Source organism: Macrobrachium rosenbergii, chromosome 3 (genome assembly GCF_040412425.1).
Source record: "Macrobrachium rosenbergii isolate ZJJX-2024 chromosome 3, ASM4041242v1, whole genome shotgun sequence".
Lineage (NCBI taxonomy): Eukaryota > Metazoa > Arthropoda > Malacostraca > Decapoda > Palaemonidae > Macrobrachium > Macrobrachium rosenbergii.
In genome coordinates this window covers 62,255,412-62,268,555 of record NC_089743.1, presented here as the reverse complement: position 1 = coordinate 62,268,555, position 13,144 = coordinate 62,255,412, and the positions used below count along the sequence as shown (strand labels likewise).

General features: G+C 41.5%; 1 protein-coding gene across 4 annotated transcripts in view; it reads right to left on the bottom strand.

Annotated features, from left to right (window-relative positions):
* The window catches only part of dre4 (SPT16 homolog, facilitates chromatin remodeling subunit dre4), a 94,278-nt gene that overhangs the window by 54,960 nt on the left and 26,174 nt on the right, over window positions 1-13,144 (bottom strand). For all 4 annotated transcript variants that reach the window (XM_067134187.1, XM_067134179.1, XM_067134197.1 and 1 more), the window contains exons 8-11: window positions 7,221-7,315; window positions 6,870-7,056; window positions 5,582-5,650; window positions 2,205-2,309 (exon numbers count right to left, since the gene is read on the bottom strand). In XM_067134187.1, the coding sequence (XP_066990288.1) occupies window positions 2,205-2,309; window positions 5,582-5,650; window positions 6,870-7,056; window positions 7,221-7,315 (456 nt within the window). The remainder of the gene's footprint in view (window positions 1-2,204; window positions 2,310-5,581; window positions 5,651-6,869; window positions 7,057-7,220; window positions 7,316-13,144) is intronic.

Sequence of the window (13,144 nt, the reverse complement as noted above, 5' to 3'; positions counted from 1 at the left end):
TCATCAGTATCTCATCTACATGAAGCTTCTGGGTTGGGATGGGCCAGACTACTTTTAGCAAACTGATTCTAGACTTAAAAATCAATCCTTAATGTGTTGCCTTTTGTTTACGGAGGAAATTGGACACTCATAATCAAATTAAAATAACCTCCTTGGTGCCTATGTAACCAGAATCATGTCTGCCAGTTTTTGGTTATTTTACTTTAGCATCTCCAACTTGAGAACTCATAAAGCAAGGGAGATGCTGGGGTATGATTGCTATTTTAGAGTAGTTTAACCACTGTACAGTTAAAATAACTAAGTCTCACAAGGGTGGCTTACAAGAATATCAAAATCCACTCATGGAAATAAGCATTACTTACTGACTTCACACATAACTATTTTAAAAAGGTGTTTTTTCCTCGATTCTTTTTGTTATGAGAAGCTGAAAACAAGTGAAAATGTTGATGATTTCTTTTTTATTGAAACTGAAAAAAGTGGTATGCTCCCTCAAGCTTTATATCAAAACAAAGAATTTCATGTCCGACACAGTGGAAGTGCAGCTTTATGCACTTGTGTGAAGTTGCCATTGGAAACTTGATATGCAAAACCATATACATTCCAGTGTTGTATTTGTGTGGGGTTTTGTGTTCAACACATGAAATGACAACACAATTCTTTCCTTTTTTTTCTTTGAATTCTGAAAAATTTTTTATATTCTATACATCTGCAGTCTGGCCAGAGTTAGGCTAGGATTTTGGTCACACAATGGAATGCTTTTATGAGGGGTTATATTATACCACGAAAATTAACATGATGAAAACATGAAAGGTCATGAAAGATCTGCAATAAGCCACTTTCAATTTCATGAAAACCTGCCTATACCATTAACACAAAATACTACAACTATGGCTCGTAGATAGCAAAATCAACTTCCCATTGCTATGCTCAGAACTACCAAATTCCCTAAAAAATTAGTGACAGCAAAAGTTTAACAATTCAAGTACCTACCAGAAAAAAATCAAGCATACGTGTGCCAGACAGACAGGGAAGGGGAAGGGGTTGGAAGGAGGGGGAGGGTCAGATCAAGTACACATTACCACAAAATGTACAGGCATTTTGGTTTATCATGAACACATAAGAACAAAACAACTCACAACAATCCTTTTTCACTGTCTACATGAAGAATATCAAATCCTAGTCTGGTAATCCCTGCACCTCATCTTACCATGACTGGCAATCTCTCAACTTTTTAATCATGCAAAGCTACATTCACTAATGTAAGTTAAGGAACTTACAATACACCAAATACTTTGAAGCTTTACATAAACAACACTCCACATTCAGGAAACAAATCATAACAATAGCATTCTCATTTTCTCACCTTGCCCATAAAACTGTTCTAACCTAGGGTAAGTTTCTTAGTGCAATAGAGGCTTAAGTTTTTCATTACATTTTGATATGATGTCAATTCTAACCAACCATTTCTATATAATGAATGTGCCACCACTGTACATAAAGCGTATTTCACAATACTGTGGCACATCAATGTTCGTGGGAATAATATATTTGATATCCACAGGGGTAATCACTCTGAGCAAAGCTTGCAAAATTGCTCAAAATACAAATTTTTCAACTGGAGACATGAAGGTCAGCCTGTGTTAGTGCCCAAGTGGACAGTATACTTTATTTCATCAACACAAATCAGGACAGTATCCTGTATGTTCATTAATGCTTTCACTCTGGTGGATAAACCCAGTGTGAGTTTTTTTTCCCACACTATAGAATGGGTTTGAAAATAGGTACCAAGGCAAGGAAAGGAGTATCATATCATGGTAAAGTAGAAATGCTGATTTACATAAGAGTAAAGATTGTCAGCTGACATAATATTCTTTAAACATGCTCATGTTACCTGTGCTTGTTGTAACATGTTCATTTTTTAATGTATAATTGCTGCAGCCATGTAAAGATCTGACATAACTGCAATAAAACCAAGTTCTCTTCATTTCAGGGTTCTAAAATAAGTAGTTTAAACATTTGGAAAACAATGCTATGTTAGCCATGAGTCACCACCAGTCAAAAAATGGGCTACAAACTAAAACCTCAAAGAAAAAATTTTCTTCGTCTAAGACTTAAACATCATGCTTGTTGTTATAAAAACTAGCATTTTAAAAAGTAAATAAGCCCCGTATTCTGGAGGATAAGTAAAACCTTTTGTGACTTACCCGAAGTTTAGAGTCCAGAATAGCAGTTCTCTTTCCTCTCCCTAATAATTCTGAGGTATCTTCTTTGATATCATCATCATCGTCATCATCTTCATCATCGTCATCCTATGCAAATAAAAGGCTATTAATAGGACAAGCAAGAAATCAAAATTAATGGTTCCAACACACCTTTAGTTGGACGCTGTTAAAGCATAATTGATATTATAATTTTTTTGTACAATTCCCCTAATACTGTTTTCTGCTGCAACATCAACAACAAAAGATAAAAATCTCTAATTTTCTCTGTCTTCTAGGCACACTAACATTGTTCAGTAAATCTAATTTCATACAACACACTTAACATTGTTCAGTCCAGTCATACTCCGAACTTACGCGAGGTTAGGTTCCAGAACCCCTTGCACAGGGTGAATTTTCGTGGAAGTTTGGCATGGTCTCTAAAAATGCTAATAAACGCTTATTTCTAAAGTTTAAACACTAAATATGACCCTAATCATGCTCCCAAATTATTAACTTTTAAATGAAATTAAAGTTACTGTAACTTCATTTAAAAGTTAGCTTAATACATTACCCTTAAAAAAGAGAAATAAATGGTTGACATAAAAATTGAGTTGGAAAAGAATTCTCTCTCTCTCTCTCTCTCTCTCTCCCTTCCAACCGATCTATTTTTAGAAGTTGTCTCAACCCCTTTTTAACAACTTCTTTATTCTGCCTCTCTTTCTCTTTGTTCTGAAATGCTTTTTCATGAACAAACTGTTTTATCTTTTGACTACTACAACTCTTAGTTATTATGTCTCTATGTTTTAAAACGTATTTGCAACACTAGTGCATTTACACTTCGTAGACGATACAGGTCAAATTAGATCAATTTAAACTATCTACTCTACAGGTAAAGACCTACGGAGAATTAATAAGTTGTAAAAATGTGTGAGTGCTAACTCTGAAGAGAGAGAGAAGAGAGAGAGAGAGAGAGAGAGAGAGAGAGAGATATAAGGGTTGTCCTTACTTAAGAGAGTGAAATTATTTATCAATTATTACAGAGAGAGAGAGAGAGAGAGAGAGAGAGAGAGAGAGAGAGAGAGAGAGAGAGAGAGAGAGATTGTCCTTACTTGAGAGAGAGAGAGAGAGAGAGAGAGAGAGAGAGAGAGAGAGAGAGAGAGAGAGAGAGAGAGAGAGAGAGAGAGAGAGAGAGATTGTTATTACATTGGATATCAAAAGATGGAAATTCAGTATTAAACTAACTTTTAAATGAAATTAAAGTTACTGTATTTTCATTTAAAAGTCAGCTTATTACATTACCCTTAATAAGAGAAATAAATGGTTGACTTAAGAATATAGGAGTGTGTGACTGTCTCCCCCATTCCACTGATCTATTTTTAGAAGTCTTCCCAACCTCATTTTTAAAAACTTCTTTATTATGTCACTTTCTCTTTGTTTTGAAATGCTCTATGTCTCTATGTTTTAGAACGGCGCATTTACAGTTTGTAAATGGTACAGGTAAGATTAGATCAATTCAAAATTATCTACTGTACAGTTAAAGACATACAGAGAAACAGTGCTGTAACACGTAGGTTGGCGAGAGAGAGAGAGAGAGAGAGAGAGAGAGAGAGAGAGAGAGAGAGAGAGAGAGAGAGAGAGAGAGAGAGATTTGACCACTGATTAGCAACACTCCCCTTCTTGTCATGTTAAATGACATGTCTGACAGCTTTTGCCATCGACTTTCTTACAAAAGACGAGGGAAGAATCTGTTTGTTCATTATTATTATTATTATTATTTAATTTTATTATTATTTGAAAATTAGTACTTATTATTAGGTAAAAAGTTTATTTATCATACAAATAAACATACCTGTATAAATGTACCATAAAAATTCATCTCACTAAAAGAGAAAGAGAGAGAGAGAGAGAGAGAGAGAGAGAGAGAGAGAGAGATTATTACTTTTAATTTACACATAAAAGCTTGAAACCTTATAAATTACATAAAAAAATTAAACAAACACTTTTGCAGGGTTTCCAGTGTTCGCGTGTCTGTGAAAACTCGTATGTGACCATTAGTTAAGTTCCAGTGAAAAATTCGTGTGTCTGTGAATTTGTGCAACTCGGATCACGCAAGTTCGGGGTATTACTGTAAATCTAATTTCATACAAAAGTTAAGTTTGAAGATATATTTACCCATAAAGAATTAGAGAAATTTTATTAAATTTCAACTATGCTTACAGGATTTATGTAATCTTTTATTCAAGACATTTCCAGATTGCCCAAGTTGACAGGGGTTAGGTAACATCTACTTGGGAATACAAGTGTATACCATAAATGTCCAAAGTTGGAACAACTATATACTGGCTTAGGGAATAAGAAAGCAGTAGAACAGACAAACAGAAGGCAAAAATAATTCCTGAACAGGCCCCCCCCCACCAAACAAACACCACCTCAAGCAAAAAGGAGAATGCTGTACTTCAGTTAAAAGGAGTTTCTTTTAACGTCAGCTGGAAACAACAGTTAAAAGGAGTTTCTTTTAGCGTCAGCTGGAAACAAGGAGCTTTATACTTTTACCTTTTATTATACAATTTAATCACAGCATTATAAGGCCATAAAGGCCTCTGTTTTATACACTGCATAAACACACATCATCTCATCTTTCAATATCTGGATAATTTTAAAACCAAAGGTTTTATATATCATGCCTAAATAAAAAATGTTAGCTGAAAATAGAACCATTGTCAAAAGGCATACAAATCAGTCAAATCTGTATTAAGCAATAAATTCTATGAAAAGCAATAATAAAAGGGTGCAATTTGGGGGTTATCACAAGCTGCATGACTTTCAAGAACCACATAAAACTGTTTGTAATAATTGCTAAACCTTTTATCACAATGTTTATTGTTAAATGCCCATTTAAAAGGTGAAAGTTTGTATTCCTGCAGAAAAAAAAAAAAAAAAAAAAAAAAAAAAATATATATAGATGGATTTGCCTTCATCCACCACCCATCCTGGACATCACAGTCAAACAGCATTCACAATTCATTTAACAAAACCTGACTAGAAATTCATTAAAAATAATCTTATTTGAGATCATTGGATTTGAGATGAATGATTACAGAAAAAATGAAAAGTCCTTTGTCAATACATACATGCATACCAAACTATAAAAAAATATAAACCTTTTTACATAATACCAATCTATAAAACTACTAAAACAAGATGGGAAAGCAAGGAATAGTAAGAGAAGCTGAAATCCTTATCATTTCTGCCCCCGGAAGCTTTTGTACAGTTTTGTATGCTGCAAAAATATATGAATGAGAAAAAGCTCAATAACTCAGCAATTTTCCATTCTTATAAAATAAAAACTGCTACTCCAGATACAAAAAATTAAATCTTACCTTAAGGAATATACCAACGTTCTTCAGCTTCTTCTTACTGGAAGCTGTTAAGACAGTTGCTGGACTATCCTGCAAATTCAAATACACATTAAGTGTTCACCTCTTGTATGCTACCAGCAACCTAACACCACCAAATACTTGGACCTATACCAAATTGAATATTAAAAGAAAATGAAATTGAACTCAATAATGAAGATCTGGAAATTTCTCCAAGGATAAATTTAAAGGGAGTGATAGAGACCACACAAGAATTAAAACACCCAGAACAAAAGCCTTTCAAGCTTATAGTTTATCAATTACACTCAGAAAAGTTCATAATCTTACAACAGTATAACATTCTCCAAATGACCAAATCAAAGGATATTACACCAATGTACAAATTTGCCCTGGGGTTAAGGAATTGTCCCAAGCACATTTTGTGTAAAATGTAATCAAATGCAGTCAACACTAAAGGGGTTGAAATAAAACATTCCAAATACTTTTTTCTCCCCTCAACTTTCAGTAAACAGAAAAGTGACTGCCACATGAAAAAGTCCTTGATTTTTTTAAAGTAAATGTCCTTAAAAGCAAACATAATATGGATTGATGGTTCTCATTTATCTGATATATCTTTTGTAATATTTTCTAAATTGTAGCAAATGTAAAACATGAAAATTATCAAATTCCTTATAAATGTGTAGCTGCATCTATACCAAAGTTTGCAAATAACTGTTTTTGAAATGAAGCTTACCTCTCCATTATATAGCTTTTACTTCCATGCCAACGTTAGTTAAAGCAATATAATGGAGAGGTATGTATTTAAAAAAAATAAATCCTAAATTAAATTCAAGTATTTGTACTTTTATGAGAAAAATGTTCCTACATAAAAAATCAAGTAATATCACAGGACAGCTAATGCATGAATCAATAGGAATTCATGCTGCGATGAATATGTAAGAATATGTGAAGAATATGGATATGTAAGGAACTACTTTGGGGCCTAATACAAGATATACATTGTTTACATAAATCCAGAAAAATGAATTACAGAATATCACTTGAGTAATGAAACAAATATTTAAAACTATTAGCTTGTACTGTTTTTATACTGTACTAGAAAAAATGAAGAGAACATAAGACAACCACAAACTAATTTTGCATTTTAGGATTAAGTCTGAATGTCAACTGACTGATTCTCATCTGGAGCTCCTTTAAAAAATGCAAGAGGCAAATTGCATATGGTAACCCAATACTGCAACAGTATATATCAAAGTGTGATCATTATAAGACATTAACATCAGTCACTCACCTCATTAACCACAACTGTGTCCCCAATAAATAAGGCATATTTCTTCCCTTCACTGTCTTTGGCTTCAGAATTTGAAAGGTCAGAGAAACCCAGGTTAACATTAAAAACTTGACCTTTCTTTGAAACAACTGTTGTCTTGGGTCCAATGAGGAGAGCAGATTCACGGAACTCAATTCCCATACCAAACCTGACAAAGAGGCATTATTTAGTCATGTTGTACACAATGCTCAAGTTCCTGAATTTTCAGCAACAAAAAATAATTATCTACATAGATATATATTTGCCATTTTACACATGTGATGGATTCATCCTGTGTCCAGTAAATAAAACTAAATTGTAAAAATCACTTACCCAACTGCCTTTGTCAATTTGTCAGCCATATCACTTCTTTTCTCTTTAACATGATTATAGATCTCTTCATAAACATCACACAACTTTACTCCAGCCTGAAAAACCATAGCTCTAGTTACAATGCTGGCTAAAGCAAATATGCATAAATTATAACACGTAAAATTATATTGGTTGAACAAAAAGAGAGAAATATAATTGTATTAAAGCCCGATAAAACCATACAAAGACTTGAAGAAAGAGCAATATTAATTGGTTTTTAATGCAGAAATCCCTCACAGTACTCAAATGGATAATAGAAAGGCAAGGAATACAAAATCCCAAATGTAGCAAAGGGATGAAAACGGAAATTTGCAGACCTGGACTTCGGAACCAACAATCAGTACTCACTCTTTTACAGGTCTCATCATTTGTTATAAGAAAATAAGTTAATAAGAAGCATTCCTATTCCAAATCTTTCCATATTTAAAACAATTTTTTTCTGATTTCGTTTATTAAGGATAGTTAAATTTTTTTTTCTGGATATGGGAGGGATTTGCTTCAAATGATTATCACTTATTCTACAATTAATAATGAAAGTTCTCTCGTGGGGAAATTTAGAAATTCGACCTCTTAAGTTCACTTGTTTTGCAGTTGAAAAAAATCATGATGTCACTTCTCATGCAAAAATTAAAGTTGCACCGAAAATCAAATTTTTAAAAAGTAAATTGTATTTTTCCTAACTACACAAACCTGAGGTTCTTTACATTATGAATTACTTTCAGTGTAGCCTGGAAACAGCTGTTGAACTTTCGAACAAGGTGGTTAGGCAGTTAACTACTGTCCAGGAGGCGGGAGTACCCGCCTGCCTGGATGTAAACATTCCAATTTGCCTTTTGGCCCAGGTATCAGATTGAGGGGTGGCATGAGGTGGGCATGAAATGTAATGTAAAGGACCTCGGATTTGTATAGTTAGGAAAAATACAATTTACTTTTAAAAATCGTGATTTGTTCCAACACGATATAGAAACCATCAGTCCTTTACACTAGGAAGACTCACTGGTTGGAGGGAGGAATCTGAGTGAGTCTATGAACTGACTGGAGTTCACCACAACTTGTCTTCCCTTTCTGGTAGATAGGGCAAGGAACGGAAAACTGCCTCTGACAAAATGATCAGGTTGTAAGAAATGTGGGATCAATCATCAGACTTCTGGGTCCCTTTGAATGAAAGAGGAACTGTCAGTTCAGGCAAAGTAGGCTAAGAAGAACTTGGAGTCGGTGACATTAAGGCAAAAGCATTGGGTTTGTCTTATTGTCATGGTCTCCTTTCCCCTGTTGCAAGGGGAAGGAGGTGAAGGTGGTCTGTTGGGACCATACACCTGCCTTCAACAACTGAAGAACCGACATGTTCTTCCGGAATGCGAGGGATGGACCAATGCTGTGGACTTGGTGAGCTCTCGGACGAAGTGTACAAGTGCTGTCTTCTCCAGCAGCAGAATACGCTCTCCGTATCATCTCACGAAGCCAGAAAGAGATCGTGTTCTTGGACTCTTCTTTCTTGGTCAAGCCAGTACAGTATCAACGAAGAGTCATCGACACTCAGGCTGGAGACGTTAAGTCCTCTTCAGACAGTGCCACAGCACTCTAACAGGACACAGTAGCATCTTGTCTGGTTCATTACCTACAAAGTCCTCTAGGGAGGGGATCGTGAAAGACTTGAACAGTGCGTCAGGGACAGAAGGATTCTTAGTCTTCACGAAATCTGGGACGAAATTGAGAGTAACTGATCCCCATCCCCTCGAGTGTTGATCATCAAAGGAAAGTGTGCAGTTCGCCAACTCTCTTCGCCGATGCCAGGGCCAGCAAGAAGACGGTCATCAGGGTCAGATCCCTGTCTGACGACTCTCGTAAAGGCTCGTACGGTGCACGAGTCAGGCTCCTTAAAATGAGAGTCACGTCCCATGCAGGGGTCTGAGGTCCCTGTGTGGGCAAGACCTTTTGAAGCTTCTCATCAGTAGAGAAATCTCGAAAGAGGAGGAGATATCTACTTTCAGCTGCAAGACTAGGCTGAGTGTGGCATGGTAGCCTTTTACAGCTGAAAAGGTGTGAAGCTTCTCTCAGCGAAGGAAGGTGAGGAAGTCCGTGACCTGCTGAACAGTAGCTCTGACTGGAGAGATACCCTGTCCACGACACCAGCCACAGAAGACGGACCACTTTCCCTTGTATACTGCTGCGGAGGATCGTCTGAGGTACCCAGCCATCTCCGTTGCTGCATGATGCAAAAACCCTCTTGCTCACAGGACATGGTGGATAACCTCCAGCTGTGAAGACACGGGGACTGCACTGCCTGGTGTTATTGCTCCATGTGGGGTTGACACAGCATGTTGGGGCAGAGGGGGATCTCTCTTGGCGCCTCGGAAAGGAGGGCTAGCAGGTCAGGATACCAAATGGCCGTGGGTGCCACCAGAATCATTCTGAGATTTGGAGTGATCATTGCCTGGTTGATCACTCTGCGAATCAGACAGAATGGAGGAAAGGCGTACACGTTGAGGTTGTCCTACGGGTGCTGGAAAGCATCCCTTGCAGCAGCCCAAGGGTCTGGCACAACAGAACAGAAGACCTGGACGCCCCCACAGGTCGAACAGCCTTTCTGTGACTTCCAAGTGAAGGGACCATTCGGTTCCGATCACCTGATTCTGGCGGCTGAGCTTGTCTGCCACGACATTCCTCTTGCCTGGAATGTACCTGGCTGACAGCTCTACCAAGTGAGCCACGGCCCACTCATGCACCCACATTGTCAACTGGTGGAGCAGGAGGGATACCAGACACCCCTGCTTGTTGACGTATGCCACTACCGTGGTATTGTCGCTCATCAGTACCACGGAGTGTCCCATCACTCGGTCCCAGAACTCTTGGAGAGCCAGGAAGGCTGCCTTGGGTTCCATGACGTTGATGTGAAGGTGCTTGTCGTCTCGGTGCCACACTCGCAAAGTCAGCAACTCCTCCAGGTGTGCGCCCCATCCCTCGGTCGATGCGTCTGAGAACAGCAGCATGTCCGGAGGGGGAGTATGCAGGGATACTCCTGTCAAGAGGTTCCAGTCGTCCATCCACAAGAGAAGGTCCTCTCTCACCTCCTCGGAAAGAGGGATAAGAAAGGACTGGGACCAATACTCCTTTAGTCTCCATTGTAGAGTCCGCAGGTAAAGACGCCCATGAGGTACCAGCTTCTCCAGCAACGACAGGTGACCGATGACGACTTGCCATTGCCGGGCTGGCTGTTCCTGTCAAGACAGGAACGGCTGTGCTGCCTGCCTGAACCTGCTGATATGAGAGTCCAAGGGAAAGACTTTTGCTGCTACCATGTCTACCAGAATGCCCAGGTACTTTATCTTCTGCTTGGGGGCGAGCTCCGACTTCTCGAGGTTCACCATGATCCCAAGATTGCGGCAAAACTCCAGGAGTCGATCCCTGTCCTGCAGCAACCGCTTGCCAGGACCAGCCAGTCGTCAAGATACCTCAGTAGACGTATCCCGTGTGAATGGGCCCAAGCTGACACGGGAGAGAAGACTCTCATGAACACCTGGGGAGCGGTCAACATCCCAAAGCAGAGTGCCCTGAATTGGGAGACCGGCTCCCCGACGATAATGTGGAGGTACTTATGAGAGGACGGATGAATGGGTATTTGGAAATACGCGCATCCCCCAAGCCCACCATAAGCATGAAGTCGTTCTCCCTGATGGAAGCGAGCACGGAAAGCGTCGTTTCCATCGTGAACCAAGTCTGGCAAACAAATCGGTTCAGGGGAGAGAGGTCTATGAGCGGTCTCCATCCTTGTGGCTTTCTCTACGAGGAAGACACGGCAGTAAAAGCCTGGGGTCCAGTCCGACACGACTTCCACAGTACCCTTGCTCAGCATGGCTTGCACTTCTTGCTGTAGTGCAGAGTCCTTCAGTGTTCCTTGGATGTAGGCGGAGACAGGCCGGAGTGTAGGTGAGGGGTGGCTGAGACTTGAAGGGTAGTAGATATCCATCCCAAAGGACATTCACTATCCAGGTCTTGGTTCCGTATCGCTGCCATGTTGCCTAAAGGCTCAACAGGCAACCGCCACCTTCGGCAGCAGTTGGGGGGAACACCGCCCCTAGCATTTTCCCTTCTTCTTCTTCCCCTTGCCCCCTTTACCGGATTGGAAAGCGGGCTGAAAAGGGTGGGAAGACCCATCCTTTCTAGAGGAAGAAGGCGGCTGGGTGTTTCCACAGGATCCCTTCGAAGACTGGGACTTCTTAGGGGCCGAGGAAGAGCTAGCCTGACCCGAGGGCCTGTCTGCAGTAAATCGCGAAGACCAGGAGGTCTCGGGCACTGCCTGGTGAACAAGGCAGTCGCTGTCATCGGCCCGACATCTGTCCACCGCAGTGTCCACCAACTCTCTAAGGGAGAGAGAGGTAGAACCCAGCAACGGTCCGTTTCGCTGGGTCATTGCTGACTTGCGCCCCATGGACCTGAAGAAGTGAGAAAGAACGGCGTCCCTCCGCTTCAGGACCAGGTTAGCCTACAGGTTTGCCGTCTGGTGGGCGAGGTAGGAGATGGCTCTACCTCCCAACTGGCATAGTCTCCTGAAAGTGGAGTCTTCCCCAGGTACAATAGCGCCTGAGGAAGCAGCCACTTTGGACACTGTGAATGACCACAACGAGGAGACTGCCTGGAAAGCTGCCATGCGGTGGCTTCCAGGGTTGCGGCCTCTTGCTGAGAGAGGGAGATACTCTCTGCAGTAAGTTGCTGCAACTAGAGACCCAGATCCAGGGCAACCGGCTCAGGTGGCAATGACCTCTCCGATGGCGTACAGAAACACTTCTGACGAGGCAGAGGAGGGGGAAGCAGCTTGTGAGAGTGGTTCGATCGTAGTGAATTGTCCTGCCCAGACACAAGACCTCACTTGATCGAAGGCCCCCTAGGCAAGTGTGGACCACAGCAGCCCCACCGAAGCCTTGGGTTCCTTCTTGGGTCCCCAAAAGGATTCAAAGCGCGAGGACGATCCACAGAAGAAGCCGTGGTCCATTCCCCGCGGTTGTTGCGCTGATGAATCAGCGCAATTACCTCGGCAAAAGTCCTCTGTATCTCGGGGATGTACACGTCCTGGGGAAGAAGACCCTTGAGTCCTTCCCGGGTGCAGTCATCCTGATCTACTCCCTGCAGGAGGGAGAACCTCAGCAGACCCCTGTAATCCTTCCTGCACCATGCAGGTTTACGACCTGTCCGAGCCGAGGACTGAGCCAGGCACATACACCCCTGAAGTAGAACTCCGGGGAGAAAACTCGCCGGAGTTCTTCCTGTCTGACTCGTGGCCCCTGGAAGGAGCCCAGGAGGTAGAGGGGACAGGCAAGGAGGATTGGGCACTCTCACTGGTCTTGCTGGCAGAACCAACAGGGGCAGCGGGCAGGAGCGGTCACCAACCAAAAGTGGTGAAGGCAACCCGGGTTGAGGAGAATGCTTTCGCCTGGGCGAAGCGTTCTCCCGAGGAGAATGGAGCAGCTTATGCGAGTCGAGCTGTGCACTCAGCTCCCCTGAGCCAGGCTGGCCACGTTCGAGTTGAGCACGCGGCTGGCTGCCGAGAACTTGCACTGTCCTCTGGATGCGCCCCAGTCTTCTTCGAGGATGAAACCTCTCGGGAAGACTGAGCAGGGGACCTCTTCTCTACCTCACCAGGTGTCCAGACCTGAGGGACCGGCGCACCTTCCCGGGGACCTGCCTTGGCACTACAAGAAGTACCAAAGGAAGAGTCGGGGCACCAGCATGCCCAGACTCCTTCTCCCGTCCTGTGCCCAAGTTGGTACAGAGTGAGGTTTCTCCTATACCAGACTGGGGTACTCAGGTCTCCTTAGAGACCTGGGTACTCGGAGCGGCTCACAAACAAGTGTCCAGCATGGTCCTGCTGGCCTTAGAAGCAGGCTTCT